General features: G+C 48.8%; 1 protein-coding gene across 8 annotated transcripts in view; it reads right to left on the bottom strand.

Moving 5' to 3' along the window:
• The window catches only part of PARP4 (poly(ADP-ribose) polymerase family member 4), a 2,159,601-nt gene that overhangs the window by 699,260 nt on the left and 1,436,957 nt on the right, over positions 1–23,384 (bottom strand). For all 8 annotated transcript variants that reach the window (XM_085621544.1, XM_085621545.1, XM_085621546.1 and 5 more), the window contains exon 33: positions 3,362–3,385. In XM_085621544.1, the coding sequence (XP_085477670.1) occupies positions 3,362–3,385 (24 nt within the window). The remainder of the gene's footprint in view (positions 1–3,361; positions 3,386–23,384) is intronic.

Below are 23,384 nucleotides of genomic sequence, written 5' to 3'. Positions count from 1 at the left end.
TTGCACGCGCATCGGTGTGACGTCAGATCCTGCAGCCCCACACAAGGGCTTGTTATGAGCCCCAATGTACTCCAATATAGGCTTTGGTAGTAACACAACCTTTTACCTTCATCTGTCCTACCACTGTACTACATTACAGGTCTGACGTTGACCTTTTATCTAGTTAGGTGCTACAAGACTGTTGTGTGGTTTTCTCCGAAAAACTAACCTCATATATTATGCATGAGGATTCTCAGTATCACAGCAGGATTACCATCTTCTGCATAATAACTCCGAATAATAAGGGTCACCTCTGTCGTCATCCTTGCCCGACAAGCCCATAGTGCGCTTCTATGTAGAACCCCTGAGGGTACTTTTCGGGTATTTAAGCACTACATCTTCACTGGGCAAACCAGAGGAGAAAGACTTTCATGCTTTCATTCATTGTTTCAGCACTGTGGTAGAAATCTACCTTTTCTTTACTCTAATGGTGCTCATAATAGTATATTTCTGTTTATGTCTAATGGTTGTTGCAGCACACGTATTTTACACTAGAATGACGCTGGTTCAATGAATGCCTATTGAAAACGTCCCCACCGTTTATTCTGTGTATTTCTCTGAGACTAAGTGAGCACGGGTGACTGAGCGAAATATACTGTACTGTTTCCACGATCCTTGAAGGGTCAGGGTTGTCATGTTCAATAATTGCCCAAAGCTATTCGCTCCTTGGTAAGAAGGGCTCATAGTGGCACTGTGAGCTAGCTGGTCTATAGACTAACATATTTTGTGGGGGTGCCTAGAATCAGTCTGAACACCAGTCCCTTAGTTTATGTTGTCTAAGGGGAACAACCTTTACAACGCAACTTTTACAACGCACTACCATTACAACGCATTTTTTACAACGCATAATCCATTACAACGCATGACATTACAACGCATGACACTACAACGCATTTTTAAAAACTACCTTTACAACGCATTCCATTACAACGCATACTACCATTACAACGCATACCATTACAACGCATAATATTACACTATACTATCCAACACTTACCCTACTGTTGCACCCCCTGGAGTTAGAATAGTAATTTTTACCCCTACACTATCCAACACTTACCCTACTGTTGCACCCCCTGGAGTTAGAATAGTAATTTTTACCCCTACACTATCCAACACTTACCCTACTGTTGCACCCCCTGGAGTTAGAATAGTAATTTTTACCCCTACACTATCCAACACTTACCCTACTGTTGCACCCCCTGGAGTTAGAATAGTAATTTTTACCCCTATACTATCCAACACTTACCCTACTGATGCACCCCCTGGAGTTAGAATAGTAATTTTTACCCCTATACTATCCAACACTTACCCTACTGATGCACCCCCTGGAGTTAGAATAGTAATTTTTACCCCTATACTATCCAACACTTACCCTACTGATGCACCCCCTGGAGTTAGAATAGTAATTTTTACCCCTATACTATCCAACACTTACCCTACTGATGCACCCCCTGGAGTTAGAATAGTAATTTTTACCCCTATACTATCCAACACTTACCCTACTGATGCACCCCCTGGAGTTAGAATAGTAATTTTTTCCCCTATACTATCCAACACTTACCCTACTGATGCACCCCCTGGAGTTAGAATAGTAATTTTTACCCCTACACTATCCAACACTTACCCTACTGTTGCACCCCCTGGAGTTAGAATAGTAATTTTTACCCCTACACTATCCAACACTTACCCTACTGTTGCACCCCCTGGAGTTAGAATAGTAATTTTTACCCCTATACTATCCAACACTTATCCTACTGTTGCACCCCCTGGAGTTAGAATAGTAATTTTTACCCCTATACTATCCAACACTTACCCTACTGTTGCACCCCCTGGAGTTAGAATAGTAATTTTTACCCCTACACTATCCAACACTTACCCTACTGTTGCACCCCCTGGAGTTAGAACAGTAATTTTTACCCCTATACTATCTAATACTTACCTTAAATGTAATTTAATATTATGCGTTGTAATGGTATGCGTTGTAAAGGTAGTATGCGTTGTAATGGTAATGCGTTGTAAAGGTATTTTTTAAAAATGCGTTGTAGTGTCCTGCGTTGTAATGTCATGCGTTGTAATGGATTATGCGTTGTAAAAAATGCGTTGTAAGTGCATGCGTTGTAAAAGTGTGCGTTGTAACGTCATACATCCGTTGTCTAAACGCGCAGATCCTATATAGATTTGTAGGAACTACACAGCATGGCACCCAACGTTGGTTTAGTTCCTATTTAAAAGTCAAATCTGAGTAGTTCAGGTATGTTTTCTCAGAGATCCCTACTCACAACTACCCAGAGACATCTGAAGTGGGAGGAAAGAAATCCGCCACAGCTGAGTAGGCATATCCTATGTATTGGTGTCAAGACTGGCCAATTCAGAAGCCCTTTCCACCCCCAGGCAGGCTTCAGGCGCAAGAAGTTGCTAAATTATTGATTCACCCCCTAGTGGTTTGTAGGGGACTTAGTGTTCCAATATTGCGGCCGCTGCGGTTATGCTGATCCTGGGGTTGTGGTTCTAGTGTTTGGGGGCTATCTGAGAAGTAAGCAGGTGTTCGCGGTCGTGCGTTAATTGCACGGCGCACTCCAACCGTCTTTTTGCGGCGAATGGATGCGTTTCTTTCCGCCTGTTCTCCACTATAGAAATCCAGTCATGGGAGTTTTCTTCTCTATCGTATCTCTGCCTGACATCCCTCCCAAAGCTTAGTGAAGCGTAGCGGGAGTTTCCAGAGCTCACCAGCTGGTTAACAGTTTCTTCTAGAACCGTGAGTTGGGGGTGTGGGAGAAGCCTCTCTCACAGCAAGTAAGTTGTTTCAAAATACGAACTTGTCAATTGTCATTTCACTACAATATCTGCAGGAAAGCTAAAGCTGAGCATCTCTTTATCTAGCGCAATCATTCCACAGAAAGGAGTTTCAGAGCAGCAGTATTTTTTCGTTTGCAGCGCGCTGTCAGTCCTCATCAACGATTTACATGCAACTAACATTCTGCCAACCAAGCTCAGTAGTTATAGTTCTGACTTTAGTTACAGAGCCTATTCTATCTGTGACTTCAATTGTGTAGGTGGTGAACATTATTTTTTGACTGTATGAGAATCAGCAGAGTTATTCTTTCAGCGCACTTGGGCAGTTTGAACTTTCATTTGAAAAGAACTATTCCAGAATATTCCTTAGTATTAACCCTGCCCTTGTTCAGCTAATATACGACGACAATCTTTAAAACAAAAGGTTATTCATTTTGGAATACAAAAGTAAACTATAAGTAAAGGCAGTTACATCATTTCTAATCTTCATACTTTGTATGTAGAAATATATATATATTATACTTACCAACCAACCCATTTCATCTGCCGTCTGTAAGAAAAAGAAACAAAAGAAAATTAATTAAAAAAATTCTTCAATGAAATAATACAACTGCAACATTTAAGGGAGAAGCTAACCACTGCGGTGGTGAAGGTAGGAGATGCATAAGGGGCAAGCGTATAGAGTGTTTTAGTCTAGATTCTGGGCGGGGTAAGGAATGTATTAATGGTGTCATTTGTGTTTCAGGTGCCAGGTAGTCTTGCTAAAATTCCCGAGAGGAAGAGGTACAGCAGTTGAGTCTCTCTTTTTATCCCATTCCCCCTTTCCCCCTCTTTACTGGCAGTGGATTTCATCATGCGCTCTCAGTGGAGTTCCGGATTAGAGGAATAGTCATCTGCTCCTGTGGAAGTCCAAGTTTTCGAGGTGCGTGGTACTTGACAATTGGCTGTAGGTTTATTCAACCTTGAAGGACTGTAGTTCCCTACATTGTGCATGAAACCTTTTTCTCATTTTTTGTTGTTGTTTTGTTTTGTAACTCCCTTTTAACAATGTCTGTCGAAGTGAACGCTGCAGCAGCATTACATGTGAATGCAGTGGGAGAAGGGGAGCAGGAATGTGTAATAAACATTATAGATAATGGCAGAAATGCACTTACTTTAAAATTAGCAGAGTTTGGAGCCTCAACCTTAGGCGGGACTATAACATTCATGATTGAGGCTCACGAGTCATTCAGGATGGAGGTATTCTATTCATGGGTTAAATTCACACCTGCAGATACACGCACAAATACATTTCATTCTTACACTCCGGATGAAATACCGGAAGAATATTGTCCGTATGAGGACATTGAAGTTCCGCTCAGTTACCAGGAGCATATAAACTGGTTTAAAGGTGCCCTCTCACACACCACAGAAAAAGTGAAACTCAGCAGAGACAGAACGACTTGGCTGGTCCTAGCAGCTTACACACCGCATTCAGACTTGGCACAATGCCAATAGCAGACTTAGGTCCTCTTCACAAAGAAATAATAAAACTTTACAGAAATCTAACACAGGTCATTATGAGAGCGCTCACACTTCAATCAACTAAAATTACACCAGCAGGCCAACTATAAGGAGCTGCAACTAAAATTACCCCACAAACATTAAACGCAGTTATGGGAAGAATGCCCACTAAATGTGAGCAAATGCCATTCTGGATAGCACAGAAAATAGTGCAGTTAGAGACAGTGTTTCCACACACAGGTCCACAAGAAAAACACAGAATACTGACAATTTGCTTGGCAATGGGGATAGCTCCCCCGATAGAGGATTGTACCATTTGAGGTGCAGTTTTTGCTGCTTTCTATACCAGAACACATGGTATCCCTTCAATAGCTGTGATACCAGGGTTATTAAGACAAATACAGAATGAGTATGGAGCAGAACCTGCTCCGAACTTAGGGATGAAATTGTTAGGCAATTTTGCCCAGATATCTACAATTATGTTAGCATTCATAAAAGGGAAGGCAGCAGCGCTAGCCATACCCCAACGCCTGAGGGAATGTACTCCTACATAACAGGAGCAAGAATTACCCAAAATTATCGAAGATACATAGCCAAATTAGGTGGAGATAATTTGGGAGCTAGACCTATGAAACCACAAGTAGTGGGAAATCCTGAAAAGGATAACACCAAGCAAACACCAGACCCTTCTAATAAGATCTGGGACAATAAAAAACAGAAAAATAAGCAGAATACATCACTATCACATGGTGGGTCTCCTCAACAGGTTCCCTCTGATAGGAGATATAACCTTAGAAACCGTGATAACATTAAAAAACCAGACAGGCATCAGGATACTGATACACATTCCTCTCGTACCTTTCAGGGTTCACCAAGAAACAGAGAGGGAAGGACGGTCGGAAAAAGATCAGAAGAGCAAGCCAAGTCAAGAGAAAAACAAAGCAGTTCAGATTTCAATATCAAAAAAGAAGATAAACCAAAATCAAAACCTCCATTTAAAAAGAAGGTAGAGGTCGTGGCCAAGATGGCGAGCAAGTAGGACGTGCCTGCTCATTGCTCCGCAGACTGCCTGGGTCCACTGCCAAGTCTTGACTAGCGTGACCAAGAAGCCCTAGTCCCGCCTTAGCCAAGCAACCGGGACACGGTGCTGTGACTCAACGCCGAGATTTGACGGTGAAAGGAGCCTCGTGAACCGAGGAGCGAGAACAGGGCAGCAGGCCGGCTCCTGCGGGAGGCTGGCTCAGTGACGACCATGAGGCACGAAGTAGTGAGGCGGTGCAGGGAGCTGCTGGTGTGTCCCCTATCAAGGGCCCGTCAACGAGACTCTGGCTTGGACGGACCTGGCTTGCTGCCCGCGGAGGTGTGACGTGGTACGGAAGGCGCCGGCTGTTCCGTTTTGCTGCAGCTTCATCGGCCCTGAAGAGCCTACCGGTCCACACCCCCACAGGCATAGAGGGGGTGGCTAACATGGCCTTGGACTTAAGTGGACCTAGTCCAGTTGGCCGTGGAGGCGTGTCGTGGCTCGGGCGGCATGGACTGGTCTAATATCGCCGCAGCCCCATTGGCCCTGGTGAGCACGCCGGCCCGCTCCTCCGGACGCGGCAAGGTCATCCTGCCTGGGGCCTGAGGGGTCTGGACCTGGTTGCCCGAGACGGTGTGCAGCTGCCTTGGTGATCCCACAGACTTATCACAGGGTGTTCCGACATTGCCGACGGCCCCAGGGCAGATGGCCCCGTGGGGTGGAGCAGAGATTCAGCAAGGAGGTGAGCAGGGGAGGACGAGAGCTGGTCAGAGCAGCCAAGATACAGCGACGGGGAGCGGAGGCTGCAGCAGAATCGGAGGGCGGAGGTTGATCTGGGGATTGAACAGAGGACGGGTGAGGGCCTGAACTAGGCCTAGTAGGGCTGTGAGTTGTATGCCCCCACTCCCTGCTGAGGAGCCCGTGGCTTTCCATTACCCAGTGATACGAGTCTCTGCCTCCCCCTGATGCACCTACCAGTCACTTAAGAGCCAAGCAGCCCAGGAGAGGGGGGCCCAGTCCTGCTTTCACCACAGGGGAGACTGCGCTTCAGGAGACCTCAGTTGTACAGCGAGGGACCAGGAGAGTTAACCCACAAAGACTTTGCCATATAGGGAGACTGTCCACGCTATATCGCCCTACCAGGATACCCTGCTCCACATGCGCGGGGGCCGGCATTTGAACAGCCTCTCCTTGGAGTGATCACCCAACAATTAAAGCTGTCGAGGGAAGTCACTGGGCGGTGTCCTGGGCCCTAGAGAGACTCTCCTTCATTTAACGCTTCTCTTGGTGCAGTGGCGGAGACAGATCCCACTCCGACCAGTAGCTAAGCAGAACTACCACAGTACTCGCCCTACTCCCTCTAATGGCCAGGATGCCAAAATTGCAGTTAACAAAGGAAAAAAAAGAACTACTCAGTCAAAGACCTTCTCCTTAAATCGACTGGCAATGCTACGCAGCCAACGGAGGCGCAGGACCCCACAGATTCGGGATACCCCGAGGCCCCACTCACTCACTCCTTCATTGAAGCGCTTTTTTGCTTCGCTGCAGGAGGACCTGAAAACGATGAAGACAGAGCTGTCGTAGGAGCTCAAGGAAGTGAGGAGGGATGTGGACGCGCTGGGGGGGGTGGAGCCGACACGTTAAAAACGTAAAGCTCGAACAGAGACAAAGAGAAATCGAGCAACTTCAACAGGAGATGAACCGCATCAAAGACCAGCACTTGGACCTCCAGGCCCACGCCGAAGACTTGGAGAATCGCTCGAGGCGGAACAATATTCGCATTAGAAGTATTGAGCATGGAGGGGAAAGTCAGGATATTGAGTCATTCATCAGAGGTCTTTTTAGGTTTTGCCTACGCAGCGCGCATGCGCTGTATAGGAAGAGACCTTTAGCCAACGGTTCCTTTTTTCCCCAAAAACGTGCACGCGTTTCATTGCCTTCAATGGCAACGCGTGCATGTGTGGCGATTCACTTGCGGGAGCAAACGGCAGCGCCATATGGTATCAATTATCGCGCCTTGCCGCTCGCTCCCGCAAGGGAATAGCTCAGGCCCCTTCCTCTCCCCCCTCCCCCTGCTGCTGTTTTTCCCCAAAAACGTGCACGCGTTCCATTGCCTTCAATGGCAACGCGTGCACGTGAGGCGATTCACTTGGGGGAGCGAGCGGCAGCGCCATATGGTATCAATTATCGCACCTTGCCGCTCGCTCTCACAAGGGAATCGCGCAGGCCCCCTCCTCTCCTCCTCTCCCCCTCCCCCTGCTGCCGCGTGCGCTTGTGCTTGTTTTGGAACTCTGGTGGGTCTCCTGACGCGATGTGACACAAAATGACGGGCAAACTCGCTCTGAACTATCACCTCCCAGTCCCCAGATACTTTCACTAGCAGCGATGAAGCAACAATGAAACTCCCGCATAACAGGGACGGGCCTGTTTTTCTATCCACCAACGCCCGCAGAACCACAGCAGCCTGCTGAAGGTTTTGCAAATAAACACTTTAAAAAAACTGCTTCCGTTTAAGATTCCCTTCGAATCTCGCCCTAATAGAGAAATCTCGGGAAGCCAAAAATGTTCAGGGCGGGTGAAGTAAAAAGAAATAAATCACGGTAGTCTCAGGAAGAGTAATCCTTGCTGAGGATTTTGGCTGATTAATATAAATAACACCACCCCCGCCATCTGTCCGGAGAGGGACCTTTCCAGCTAGTGTTAAGCTGCGACTGCAGAGTAATTAATGAATGGTGTCCTTTGTGCTGGTAATAAAGACAAGACAAATTATGTTATAATCCAACCGTTGCTCATTTGTCACAGCCAAATAAAATGTCAAAGAAAAGTGAGAGTGCACAGTGTTTGTTTAATGGGGTGCAAGGTACCTGCCTCTGTCCACGGACAACGGCGGTCTAGGGTTTGAATGTTTGAGGCAAAGCCTCCTTCAGAATCCGTCATTTTGTGTTTTTGTCAGGAAGCCTTGCAGATGGGCGGGAAGTGTGCTTACATTTGAGGCATTTGTAAGGACAGGCTGAGGGAAGAGCTGTGGAAAAGTAACTAAATTCCTGATCCGGAAAACGGGGCAGGGGGTGGTATTTCTAATCCCAGCGTTGCCACTGCACTACAAAATGTGTGTTCTGGGCAAGTTCAATTAGTACAATATGGCTCAAATTGAAAATATGTAGGTTTATGTAGCTCGGTCCCCAATACCTCATTGCATCATAAGCCACATCAAATAAACCGTTTTGTGTCAGCGATATTTAAATATGTCACTTGTGCTAGCCAAATAATGGAAACAGATTTGTGTTGGTAGTATGTAATGTTTTTTGTGGTAAAGTATGTTGGCGGCAGTGGTATAGCAAGGACTTTGTGGGCCCTATTGCTAGCAAAGAAAATGCCCCGCTTTTCTTTGGTTGGGCAATAAAAGACAGCGTAAATGGGATGCAGTTGATTCATATATTTCTTGAGCTCCGGTGCCACTGAAACTGCTGCACTACTGATACCTTAGCTCCTGGTTTGCGGAATTTACATTTGTCAGCAGTATATTTCTCTGTGCCTAATGTTGGCATCTCATTGCACCATGTGTTGTGTTTTGGTTTGCTGAAGGAAGGCTTAAATACATACAATTTAACAATGTCAAATACCGCTGCCATCTCTACCACTTTCAAATACTGCTGACACGTGCCTAAATGAGCCGCTCATACCCCCAACAACTTGAAATACCACCAAAACAAACCTGCTTCTCACCTTGAGAATAAATACAGCTTTGCTGTAACGTGCTTTGACGCTTCTTAGAAATAGGCCCACGTTTTATTAAAGATCATAAAAGAGATTGTGCAGAAGAAAAGGCTGTGTGAATTTTCAAATGGCCAGATAATGCAAATCTGTCTGCATCGATTTGTTTGCTCCTTCGCTGGTTTGCGAGTATTCGAGAAATCGCGCGCGCAGCCAGTGCTGGGAAAGCCGGTTACTGAAAACCTAGCTGGGATTTATTAGGCCCCGCTGGGAATTACCTAGGATAGAGGGCACGGTTGCACTTCCTCGGAACATGCTCCTGCTGTAAAAAAAATGCTCCAACCTGGCATCCGTACAGGTATCTGTTGCTTGCTCTAATGCCAGCTCATGGTATACATACAAACATCTGCTTCCGTGCACAAAGGGATCCAGAGCGCTCGACAGGTCTGTGTTAGCAGGGTTCGCCATGCCAGTTCTTTATGCAAAAACCCCTAATGCTTCCTGTCAAACCATTAGAAGTGATACAATCAGCCCAGGCCCCATTAAGCCATCAGTGTCCACCTGTGATAAAGATGGCCATTTGTTTTCTTAAAGCCCACTTAATGTCCGCTTAACTCAATTTGTCAGGAAATGTAGAACAATTCCCTCACAGCCTGAAATTTGGTAGTGGTTCAAAGTCAAAAGACCAGGTCTTGTCTTGTTCAGATGCTGTAATAAACAACGTTCACGTCGAATTCTCCCCCAAAGTAGATTCTGTTTGCCCGATAATGTCATTACCTGAAGTAGAACAAAACCATGTTTATTTGCGGTTTTATTATCTCAGGAACTTTTGCATATTAAGAGGTTGTGTGGCTGGCTTACGTGATTACAATGATTCAGTCTGGAATCCAGCCCGCCTCTTTGCTTTGGATAATAACAACCCAGAAAGGCGAGATTAAGCCGATTATTATTTGCCAGAATCGTCGTGAAAATGTAATATTTAAAGTGTGCATTACCTGTGCATCTTTACAAACAGCTTTTGTTTCCAGAGGCACATGCCCAGGTAATAGATAGAAAAATAGTTAGATAGATATATAGATATATAGATAGATAGATAGATAGATAGATAGATAGATAGATAGATAGATAGATAGATAGATAGATAGATAGATAGATAGATAGATAGATAGATAGCATTGTGAAAAATACAGATCGATATACAGATACTGGCGGCTGTTATGCAAGTGGCTGATAGGCAGACAGACACAGGCAGACAAATAGGCAGACATAAATATATGTGACAGAGCGATGAGCAATAGATAGTTTGCATTTTGATAAAGCAGTTCAAAGACAGCATTTAATGCCAGCCCATTAAAGAGAAGTGACATTATATTGGTATAGCCAATATAATATCTATAGCCACTAGGTCTCGCTTTTGGGACCTTATAAGTATTTAGTTATGCAGCACAATATCCTTAGTGCAACAACATTAACTGTTAAGGTCCAAAAGGCGAGACCTATTGGCTATGCCAAAGCTTGTTATGTCTATCCTAGGGGCCACCACAGACTTGGAAATTAAGCTGGATCGCACCCATCCGGGTTGGCCGGAGGAGGCCCTCCCCGGCTCCGCCTACTGATATACCTACATGCCTCCATGATTATCAATTAAAAGAGCGCATTCTTCAGAAAGTACGGCATAGCCACCCAGTCCATTATCAAGGGCATCATCCTACACTATACCAGGACCTCGCAGCTTCCACGTTGCAATAAAGGAAGGCATTCTGCCCGATTACGTCCCATCTCCGAGACATCATGGTGACATACTCTTGGAGCCAACCGTTCCAACTTATCTTCCAACTGAATGATAAGATCCATCAAATCCGCTCCCTAATGGGGGCTCATCGGCTGCTGAATCTCCCGCATGAACCCCTGGAGGGCCCGGGACATTCATAGATGGAAAACGGTGGGTCGCTCTGTGACTCGGCTGCGTCCGGACTCTGAAACAATTGCAAGGGAGCAACAGGCAGTGCTGGCCTCCCTGGAAGTGGACTCTGCGGGCCCGGCATGAACTGGTCCAGCTGTTTCCTTGTTTCCCTGGCGCTATACCATAGCTAGTCTTCTGGGTCCCTTCCTAGCTTCCTCTTGAAGGGGGTGGGATCGTGGGGGTACAAGTGGGCCACGACGTCTCGACTGGATCTACCCTTCTCCCATGGGAATTACCACCCAGGACAATCACAATAGTTTGTGAGTGATGTTCCCTGTTTGTTGTGTTAAATTAGGTTTGTTCAGTCTCCGCATCTCCCCATGTTCCCTAAATCTAAATGTTGAAGCTAATTTTAGGCCGCGTCATAAGTATAGATTAGCAGTTTCTTTGTTTACAGATCCACACCGTTTTTATCTCTTAACAAAATTGCGTTTCCCAGCCTCTCTACCCGAACTTTAATATGCCACAATCCATTAAGATACTCACATTGAATGTTAAAGGGCTCAATAACCCTATTAAAAGGCGTGCTATTCTTTCCTATCTCGAAAACTAAGGGGCACATATTTGCCTCCTCCAGGAGACACACATCACCCCGGAGATACCCACAGGCTCCGTTCCAAGAAGTTACCCCAACAATTGTTCTTGTCCATGCATACCAAGACAGCAGGGTTAGCCATTCTCCTCTCCTCCTCTTTCCCCGGGAAACTAGGTCCCAAACTAGCAGACCTGAAGGGTCGGTTACTAGCATATTCCTTCACGCTTGGCACACACACTCTCACCATCAGCTCAATTTCCATCCCAAACGAGGGTCAGTAGGGATTTCTCCAGAGGGCAGTGCGGGAGATTGGTTGGTCCTCAGATAGGATGGTGCAACTGGAGGGGACCTGAATTTGGTCTTTGACAACACACTTGACAGATCCGCCCAGAGGCAGGGGCAGACAGGAGCCCTCTCTAAGGAGGGACTTCAGACCCTGCGAAAGGTAGGCCTTATAGACATCTGGAGAACCATGCGCCCCACAGACAGGAAATATACCTTTTACTTGCACTCCCACAAAACATTTGCGAGACTAGATCACTTTTTAGGATCACAAGATGTACAATCGTACATTCAGCAAATAGAGATCTCACCTCGTTCGCTCTCAGATCACTCAGCAGTCCTCCTATCCCTCTCCCTGCACAACAGCTCCCCCCCGCCACGGCGCTGGCATCTCAGGGACAAATTACTACATCGCCATGAGGTGATCCAGCATATTAAGACATTAAAAGATTACCTGGCAACAAATGATTCACCAGAGACTCCAGTGGCTATTCTCTGGGACGCTTTGAAGGCGGTTGTTAGGGGAGAATTTATCGCAATAGCAGGTTCTGACAATAAGGCCCGTAGGGATAAGCGAGCACTCCTGACACAGCAGGTGCAAGGGCTGGAGCGCATCCACCAAAGGACAGGTGCCCCACGAGTCTGGCAACAGCTGGACGTTGCACGCGCCCAGCTAAACGCCTCAGATATATACAGGGCAGAATATGCAGCGCTTAGACTCCGTCACACATTTTACAATGGGGGAGATAGATGCGTGAAGCTGTTGGCCAACAGATTGCGGATGCAAAGACAAACCACAGGGATTACCTTAATACTCACCCCAGCAGGAGAAGAGAAAGACGCAGACTAGCAAATTGCAGAGACATTTCGTCAATTCTATGCTGATCTCTATATAGCACAAACTCTCTCCCCTGAAGCACCCATTCAGTACCTGCGGAATGTCGCAACAGCCAACATCACTTCTGAACAGGCTGAAACACTAGAGTCACCTATTAGAATAGAAGAGGGGATAACTGCTATCTCGAAACAAAAGCTGCTTAAATCCCCGGGCCGGAATGGGTTCTCCGCCCTCTTCTACAAGACTTTTGTAACCTCATGGCCCCCGTCCTCACTCGATTGTACAACGCAATAGGGGTCCACTTCCTCTCTGCCCTCCACAATGCTAGAGGCAGCGGTGGTTGTCATACCCAAGCCTGGGAAGGACAAATGCCAGTGTGCTTCCTATAGGCCGATTTCACTTCTCAATGTTGATTTTATACTATTTACCGGGATCCTTGCATCGTGACTGTCTCCCCTTCTCCCTGGCCTGATCGATCAAAACCAGGCAGGATTTGTCTCTAACCGTCAGTGTGCCGACAACACCAGGAGATTATTCCACATTATCGATAAAGCACATCGCTATAACATGGACCACATGCTCCTCTCCATCGACACAAAAAAGCATTCAACAGGGTGCATTGGCCATATCTACAGGAAGTTTTACAACACTTTGGACTCCCTGTCGGGTTTATAAAATGGGTTTTGAGTAGCTACACAAAGTCATGGGCATTGGTGCAAGTTAATGAACAAGTTACTTACCTTCGGTAACAATATATCTGTAAGAGACAGATTAGTTATGGATTCCTCACCTTAGAATTACCCCTAGGCGTGAGACTGGATACAGAGAATATTTTTCTCAGCAGTACCTCTGCGCGTCGATGGATATGTTGGTCGACTCCGGGTTCATCGTTGGCGTTGTGGTCCCCGGAATGACGTTCCAGTATCTACTTCGACGCCACGCTGACGTCAGTTCTTTACACGACATTCCACGCCAGAAGCGCAGAGGCATGCAAGACACTGACCACTGGAGCACGAAAACTAGGGCCATGAAAGGGAGTCCCTTACCCTAGAAGTTAGTTCGCAGATAGGGAGGAATCCATAACTCATCTATGTCTCTTACAGATATATTGTTATCGTTACAAGGTAAGTAACTTGTTCATCTGAAAGAGACAATTAGTTACGGATTCTTCACCTTAGAATAGATACCCCAGCAATACCAACCCCGTGGTGGGTCTGCGAACCAAGTTCTCACCAGAACGTCCTAGAGAACCTAAATGGCCAAAGAAGCCGTCCTTCCGGACTTGGCTGTCCAGACAGTAGTGTTTGGTGAACATGTGCAGTGAAGCCCACGTAGCTGCCTAGCAGATGTCAACAAGGGGTACTCCACGTCCCAAAGCAGTAGTAGCTGCTGTCGCCCTGGTGGAATGGGCACGCACCCAACTGGAGGTTCCTCTTTTGCTAAGGACTAGCAGATTTTGATGCAAAGAATGACTCATCGGGAAATGGTTCGCTTTTGCACAGCCCGACCTTTCTTGGCGCCCACATAACCGACAAAGAGCTGGTCATCAACCCGGAATTATTTTGTGAGATCCAGATAGAATGAAAGTGCACGTTTTGGATCCAGACGGTGGAACCTCTCTTCCTCTTTAGCAGGATGGCAGGCGGAAAGAAGGTGGGCAAAGTTAAGGTATGTCCTATATGGAAAGAGGTAACCACTTTGGGAAGGAAAGAAAGCCTAGTGCGGAGGACAACCTAGTCCGGATGAACAGCCAGGAAAGGACGCTCAGAAGAAACGGCCTGTAGCTCACTCTCCCTGTGAGCAGAGGTGATGGCAACCAGAAAGGCGGTTTTAAGTATTGAGAGTCTGAGAGGACAGTTATGTAGTGGCTTGAAAGGAGCACACATCAGATAGGTAAGAACCAGGTTCAAGTCCCACTGGGGAATCACATAAGGAGTTGGAGGAAACAAAGGAGTAATGCCCTTAAGGAAGCGGTTTAGAATAGGGGACTTGAAACAAGAAGCCTGGTCAGGCAGCCGAAGGAAGGCCGAAATGGAGGAGGAGGCTGGACAGGTTCGGGGTGGAGGACCATTCCCTGCTGCTGTGACAGAAGATCCTCCTGAAGAGGCAGTCTGATCGTAGGATCAATGGCCATGAGTAATAGCTCGGGATATCAGACTCTTCATGCCCAATCCGGAGCCACAAGGATGACTTGGGCACAGTCACCTTTGATCTTCTTCGGCACTATGGGCGGAAGTGGTATAGGCGGAAAGGCGTATAGAAGACCGCAACTCCACTCACGACGAAAAGCTTCGCCTAGCGAGTGCCGCCTTGGAAATTTCAACGAGCAGAACTGTTGATATTGCGCGTTCTCTTCGGTAGCGAATAGATCTAACCAAGGCTCTTCCCACTGCAGAAAGAGACCTTTCACCACCTCCGAGTGAAGACACCATTTGTGATGAACCTGCGGCTGAGTTTGTCCGCCCTGGCATTCAGTGAACCTGCCAGGTGTTGAACCACAAGGGATATGCCCTGATGTTTCAGCCATGTCCAGAGACGGAGAGCCTCTTGACATAGGGTCCACCACCCCACCCCACCCTGCCCTGTTTGTTGCAGTATCACATGGCGGTGTTGTTGTCCGGGAACACCTGCACCACTATTCCACGGACAGAGGGAAGGAATGCTTTTAGTTCAAATCGCTTGATGCGCCAGAAGGTTGATATGGAACCTGTACTCCTCCGGAGACCAGAGGCCTCTGATCTCCGGCTCTCCCATATGGCCGCCCCGCCCCAGCAGTGATGCATCTGTCACCACTGTTAACTCTAGTTGGGGAAGGGAGAGGAATCTGCCGTTGACCCAATCCCGGATCGTTAGCCACCACTGCAATTGGTGTGCAGTGCCCTCCGAGATATGGACACAATCGGAAAGATTCCCCTGATGCTGTGCCCACTTCAACTTCAGGTCCCACTTGTAGGAGAGTAGGGTCTGCTTTCTATGTTCACCCCCACTTTTTGCTTTTGCTTTACTGGTTTTCGACTTAGATGTGGCTGTGGGCCTGTAATCACCCCTTGCTTAGGTGTAGTATTCCTATACCTAACTTATATATAGACACATGTGTACCTATCAGCCACTCCTATGGCAGGCCTTAACAATCCTGGAGGCAGAGTGCTTGGTAACATGTGAGATGGTGCTCTAGCATGAGCTGAGCCCGTCTGCAGCTTTCGGAACCATGTCCTTATAGCTGTTCTATGATATAGCCTACCATATACTCTTAAAGTGCCTTATAATCTTAAACGGTTATGGTAACTATGGTTTGGCTTTATCAAAACATGTCGTGTAAGGTGTCTAACACTTTGGAATAATACCCCCATCCCATTTCTGGGGATGAGGATATTATCCCTCCCTTCTAGAGGGAGAAGACATGTTGTAACCTACTTACCCGGTTAAAGTTAACCAGAGCCCCAGCATCACAAAATGGATGCTGCTGCCACGACACAAGTCTGACCTCCTGCTGCTGGGAGTGATCCCGGCAAGGGAGGCTTGGACAATAGGTTTCCTGCCTTGGGAGGTGCGAGTACCACCCCAGACAGGCCTTAGTGTATTGGGGCAGGGAGGGATGAAAGGAACGAGACACTGCCTGGGGCACACAAGGTGCTCCATGCATAGTCCAGTTCAAACCGGTGCTGGGGCACACCAGCCCCAGTCCTGGCGCGAAACTGGACAAAGGGAAGGGGGTGTAACCACCCCCCTCCCAGGTCCCACCCATAAGGCGTGACCTAGCAGGTAACCTAGCCCCCCAGATTTGGATAAGAGTGGTAGCTGGGCCCCAGGAGATTAGATTATCCTGAACCTGCAACTTGAACAGAAACTCTGGACCTTCGACATTCGACGAAAGAAGAAGACTGAAGAATCTCCCTTGTGGCCAAGGAGTGGCTACCCTGTGCAAACAGGCACCATCAAGAGACTACCCTTTGCTTTGCTGACGTTCTACGAGGGACCGACTGCAGAGCCCGACCAGAGCCTTGACTTCCAGACTTCTCCGACCCTGATCCACATCCACAGCCGAGCTGAGATCCGTGGAGGCGACGAGAGACGTGGGACCGGCTACCTGGGAAAAGTGGCGTGTATCTTCCAGCGCAGCTTCTGAGGTACCCTCGAAGTTGTGCACCGGGGATTGAGAAGCCCCAACCCCAAGCACCATCTGCACCGAAGAGCAGCCTCCCACACTCCACGAGTCCTGCGTGGGGCCCTTCTGCATTTTCCTGCTTGCCGCGTCTGTCCGGTTGCTTGCCCGTTGGCTAGCGGCCTCTGTGACGACACACCTTTGAATCTTCACTGCTGGTTTGGCTCCTCCAGACTGGCTCCCGCTTCTTTGCAAAAGAGAAGCACCCCAGACCTTCCTGGTCTGCACCAGAAGCAAGTCCTCCGTTCTTCGTGGGTTCCGCTTGCCAAGGCTTGGTGAGTCCTAGTTCGACTTCAACGCCGCCGACAGCAAGAGCCTTCGTGGGACAGCTCGCCTCCTGGTCCTGGTCGTCCTGGACGTCTCCTGGTACCCGTGGCTGCAGCGACAAGCTTCACCCTTCACCTGCAATCTTCACGACATCGCCTGGTTCCTTCCTGGTTCCACGTGGTCACTGGCTAGTGACCTTGACTCTGTCCCTTCTGCTTGCAGGTACCCTTCCTTCTTGATCCCGGCCTTGGGATCCACCGGACACTCTGCACTGACTGCCTGTCAGCAACTTTCCTTCAGGCATCCATAGAAGTCCACGACGAAACCCGACGCAAGTTCACACCTATGCACCCGCAGCCCGTGGGCTAGGTAACTTGGGTACTTCGGCGCTCACAAGGGTAGTGACTATCCTAGGGTCTAGTTTCCGAGTCTCGACTCTCTAGCTGCTTCAGAAGTGTCCTTAAACTGCTTAATTCTAAACTGTACTATTTCTATCGACTATACGCATTACGCGTGAGTGTTTCCACTCTGCACCTGAATCCCGTGGGCCTCCCACTTCCTAACTGTTGGTAGTTTAGTGTAGCCCCAGCGATTCCCTAGGCCTAGGCCTAGGCCTAGGCCTATCCTATTTCTGTGACAGTGGTCCTTATACCACTTCTTTAGTATATGGTTTGCGTGGCCCCTAGGGCCTAACTGTATTACTTACCTGTGTGACTTAATGTATGCTTGAATAAGACTGTGTTGTACTTACCTCGAATCTCATAAAGAGTGCTGAGGGTTTGACTAGAATAAATACACTTTATTTTATATACATATATATATGTTGTGGTGTCCTTTCATTTGGTATTCAAGGGATTATATATGGTATCACAGCTGGCTTCACATGCCATTCAGAGTTTAGCCTAAGACTGCTCTTGTCCATCAAAACATTATAGACCAGCTACCACTAGGATAGCTGGTCTATAAGGTTGACTTTACAACCAATCACCATAAGGGTTGTTTGGACTGATATAAGGTGTACACTAGAACTAGTGACATCATACATCAGGCCAACTTCTCACACCACTGCAGAGCCCCCATATGCCACCTGGCATATTCCACCAGCAGGATGCAGGAGGCCATGAGGCCCAGTAGCCTAAGGATCAGTCTGACCGAAAGCCGGGATAGACGCTGAAAGATTGGAATTATAGCCTGAATATCCCAGACTCGCTGCTCGGGAGGATAAGCTCAAAACTGTGCTGTGTCCAGAACTACTCCAATGAAAAGGAGCTTCTGAGAGGGAATCAGGTGTGACTTCGGCACAAATAATGGTAAACTCCAGTGAATGCAGGAGGTCGGCCGTAGTCTGGAGGTGGCAGACGACAGCCTAGGGCGAGCCTGCCTTCAACAGCCAGTCATCGAGATAGGGGGAAGACTGGAACCCCTGATCTGCGCAGATGATCTGCGACCACCGCCATCACTTTCATGAACACCCGCGGGGCGCTGGTAAGGCCAAAGGGAAGCACGGTAAACAAAGTGCTTGTGGCCTACCGTGAACCGCAGGTAACGCCAGTGGACCGGCAGGACGGGGATGTGAAAATAAGCATCCTGCAAGTCCAACGCTACCATCCAGTGTCCAGGGTCAAGAGCAGACAGGACCTAAGCCAGTGTCAACATCTTGAACTTCTCCTTCGGGAGGAAGTGGTTGATGTTCCTGAGATCCAAGATAGGACGCAGGCCCTTATTCTTCTTGGGCACCAGAAAGTAGTGGGAATAACAACTACTACGGAGTTCTGGGGCAGGAACGTGGTCAATGGCTCCCTTGGTCAAGAAAACCTTAACTTCCTGTTGGAGAAGGGCCAGGTGATCCTCCAACATGCGAGGGAATTGAGATGGCATGGATGGAGGGGTAGTCTCGAAGAGGAAGGAGTAGCCCCTTCGGACTATCTGCAAAACCCACCTGTCCGACGTGATGTTGAGCCAGTGGGGGAGGTGATGAGGCATCCTGTCGCCCACTGGCGATTGATGGGCCTGAAAGGTCGGACTAGGAGGGTTTGGAGGCTGCTGCACAGGGGGGTGCTGGTGGACTGTCCCACCTGCTGGCCCCCCGACACACGGCGGTGGGAGCCACGTCCCCGGCCGCTCAGAGGCTAGTCAGCTTGCGCAGGCCTGTGGCCTTGGGCGGAACGTGGTGGAGCACCCCTTCTGTAGCCACGAAAGGAGCGAAAAGCAGACTGCGCAGGGCGGGAGGTGTAAGTGAGGCTCAAGGATCTGGCTGTAGCCCTAGAATCCTTAAAGCGCTCAAGCGCGTTGTCTGCCTTGTCACCAAACAGGCGACGGCCATTAAAGGGCATGTCCAAAAGCATTGCTTGGACATTCCCCAAAAAGCCAGTGGACCTCAACCAGGTGTAGCGTCTCAGTGCTACTGACGTGGAAATTGTCCAGCCCAGTGAGTCGGTGATGACCAGCTCACACCGGATGGTGAACTTTGCTGCATCTCTCCCTTCAGCAACAGCTAGGGAGAGCATGGCCCGGGCCTTCTCCGGGCACTGTGGCAGCACCTGTGCAACTGTGTCCCACACCGAGTGGGAGTAACAGCCCAATAGACATGCAGTGTTCACCGACTGCAGTCCAAAGCTGGAGGAAGAAAACATCTTCGTCCCAAGGTGGTCCAGCTTCTTGGAATCCCTATTAGGTGGTGTGTTAGGGAATGCGCCTTTGGATGTTGAGGCTTGGACTACCAAGCTCCCAGGGGTAGGATGAGAAGAGACGAAAATGGAGTCACCAGGGGCCGGGCGGTGGCGTCGGGCAATCATCCTGTCCACAGGACCCCCTGTGTTGGGCTTGGACCAAGTACCCAAAAGGATGTCCATAAGGGCCTCATTGAACAGCAGCAAGGGCTCCGAAGATGCCGCTGCTGGTTGAAGCACATCTGTCAGGAGGTTACTCCTGACTACCACCGTAGGAAGCTCGAAGTTTAAGGCCTCGGCTGCCCTACGCAACACCACTGCGTAATATGCACCCTCCTCCATAGCCACAGGAAGGGGAGATAGCATGCCAAGATCTGGGAAGTTTCCGGACCACTGGCCTCACCCAACTCCTCTCTCCAGTCCGGCTCCTCCAACTGGTCTGTAAAGGGTCCACAGACTCCTCCCAGTCCTCCTCACCCTCTCCTATGCACCACTCAGGGTAGTAGGAAACATTAGGGGAGAACAGGGGTACAAAAGTACTGGTCGGCATGGGTCCCGACGTCGGACGACGTCGGCTGGCTCTGTGTCCTCATCGAGGTTGAGGCCAGGGCCGACGCCGGCTGGGGACACAACCGGCGTCGTAGGCACCAGGAGTGTCATCACTGGATTCAGCGCCCGAAGGAGGTGTCACGAGGTTGACTGGCGCCGATCCGGATCCACGCCTGGATCCTTGGGATCCTGCGGCGCCAAAGCCGCCGACATCGAAGGCTTAGAGCCCCCAACCGAGTCCGCGGGGCCCAAGGGCGCGCCGGCGGAGTCGGGCTGCCCAAAGATGCAATGCAAGTCTTTGTAGAAATTGCAAAGCTGTGCAGGGGTCACTCCGGCTTCCGGAAAAGGAAGGAGGGCCGTGAACTCACACAAAGGGAATGGGAAGACATATACTACAGGGCCAGGCACCCACCGCGTAATGTAGTAAGCGTAGAAACAGCTACTAAAATAGCTACCTACTGGTACCTTAACCCCCCACCAGACTCCACAGGGAAACCCTGCAAGAAGTCCCCAGTGCTGGTGGGCTTGTGGTTCTCCAGGCAACTTAACACATATACTGTGGGACTGTCCCAAGCTTACTGACTACTGGATACAAGTGCTTGATGACATTGACACGTATTTTGACACACAGATCTCTAGATTCCCTGCCTACACAGCTCTGGGTCTACCCAACCCCCTAACATTCCCCCTAAAATCGCGAATGGACCGGCAGATGGGACTTGCACTGGGAGAAGCTCTTCAAACCATTCTAGCGCACTGGGGATCCACTCGTCTCCCAACAAACTTGTGGTGGCTGCATCGCGTTTGGAACATCCTGGGCATGAAATGCATTTCTCTTTCCCTGACGAATAAAGGAGCCTCGTTTTTCGAACTTTGGAAACCATTCCTGTTGATGCTCTCCTCCGAATTCAAAGGCCTGGTATATACTGTCCACTAATTAAAGTGGGCACCTTGCACTAGTCCAAACGACCCTTATTGATGATTAGGTTAAAGACAACCTTTATTGAAGGCTATCTAGTGGTAGCTATGGAGAGCAGCCTTCAGGCTAAGTCTCGAAGGAATGTAAAGCAGCTTGGTTTACCAGATTATAACCTCCTGAATGTCCAAATGAAAGGAGAACCACAAAAGGTATATATAAAATATATGTATTTATTAATAAACACTCAATACTAACCTCTTTATGAGATTAGAGAACAAGGCACACGATATTAAAGCACCAGAACGACAGTAAATAGCACAATACACAGTGGGCCCCAGGGGGAGACCAAACCATATACTAAGAAAGTGGTATAACAACCACGACTTGACTAGACACAGTGCCTTGAGCACGTAAAATCGCTGGGACCCCAAGGAACCACCCAAAGTAGTGACACAGGGGACCCACGGAGGACAGGTGCAGTGTGAGACCACAGACGCGAGCTCTGTACAACTCTATGGGAAAGTCACGGTTGGAAATTTAAAGATTAAGGACACTGAGGAGAGGACTTCAAGCAAACCCTTTGGAACATAGAAGGTTCTAAGGCCTGCACCCATGAGAGTACCGAGGTTCCCGTGTTAACTATCCTAGAGGAGCCGGGTGCATAGGGGTCAAGTGGTGTCGGAAATGCTTGTTGATTTCAATAGCGTGATGCGAAGAAGTGCTGCTGCCGGGAAGATGAGAAATGTCCGGTGTGCTCCAAGCCTGGATCGGAGCTGAAAAGAACCTGAAAGCAGAGAGGACAGAGTCTGGGTCACTTCACAGTGACCAGGGGCACGATAGATGAATGCCCAGCGATGTCGGGTGTTTCAGGTGAGAACAGGTGAAGCTTGAGTCTGCAGCCACGGGGACCAGGAGACGTCGACGAAGACCAAAGTCCGGAGGGGAGCTATCCCACGAAGGATGTCGAGTGCTGGGGGGTCAGTGTCCGGATTAAACACCAACAAGCCTTGGCAACTGCAACCCACGAGAGCAGAGGAAAGATGCTTCGGTGAGGATCAGCAACGTCCTGGGAACTCTCCAGCTATGGAGAGTCAGGGCACGCCTGGAGCAACCAGGAAAGTCCACGGAAAGTCATAGTTACCTTCACATGGACCCACAGGTCGACGGACCAGGGATCGCGAAGAGACCTCGAGCTGAATCACAAAGTACCAGTCCACTGAACACTTGTGAAGTGTAGGCCGGAAATCTTCGGTGGAAATACTGCTCGGGGTCAGGACTACAAGTAGCCCAAAGCACAGCCTCAGGGGTCACCAAAAGCATATGCTGCTGCAAATGTACGCGGTGCACAGGGTTTCGGATTGCACGGTCCCCATGAGGGATACGGGCCTCAGAATTGCTGAGAGCACAGATCAACCTCAGAAACCTCAGGAACCCACCTCCTGTGTTGCAGAAATCTTCGGAGTCCTCAGGAGCTTCGGAGATGCAAACCGGTCAGATGCGTTTCAGGTGTCTGCCTTGCAGGGGAGTAACTCCTTTACTCCAAGGGAGATTCTTCAGTCATCCAGTGTTGTGCAGATCGCCAAAGTACTTGCTTTCTGTAGCAGAGTTTAGTCCAGCTAAAATCAAAAGTTCTGTAGTCAGGGGTTCTTACTTTATACCCAAGGAAGGGGTGGGACAAACTCTGGGGACCCACCTATGGGAGGGTCAGGACAGAGAGGTGACTACACCCATGTCCTTTGTCCAGTTTCGCACCAGAGCAGGAGCAAATGGCTCCTGCAACCGGTTTGAGCTGGACTATGCACAGGGGCACCAAATGTGCCCCCAGTGCAGACATCAAAGCACTATCAGAGTGCACCCACCCAGCCCCAATACACTAAAGCCTGTCTGGAAGGTGGTCACACCTCCCTGTAACAGGAAACCTATTGTCAAGCCTTCCCCTACCGGAGTTTCGTCCAGCAGCAGGTTAGACTTGTGTCTGTGGCTGGCAGCATTCATTTTGTGATGCCAGGGTCGAGAAAGCTGGTACCGGGTGTACCGGTGTGTCGCATATGTCCCTTTAGGAGGATGGAATCATACCTCCCACACCAGTTACTGGTGTGGAGGTATAATTCCAAGGTGTTTGACAAC

This window comes from Triturus cristatus, chromosome 8, assembly GCF_964204655.1.
Source record: "Triturus cristatus chromosome 8, aTriCri1.1, whole genome shotgun sequence".
NCBI lineage: Eukaryota > Metazoa > Chordata > Amphibia > Caudata > Salamandridae > Triturus > Triturus cristatus.
This window is presented reverse-complemented; position numbering and strand designations above follow the sequence as displayed.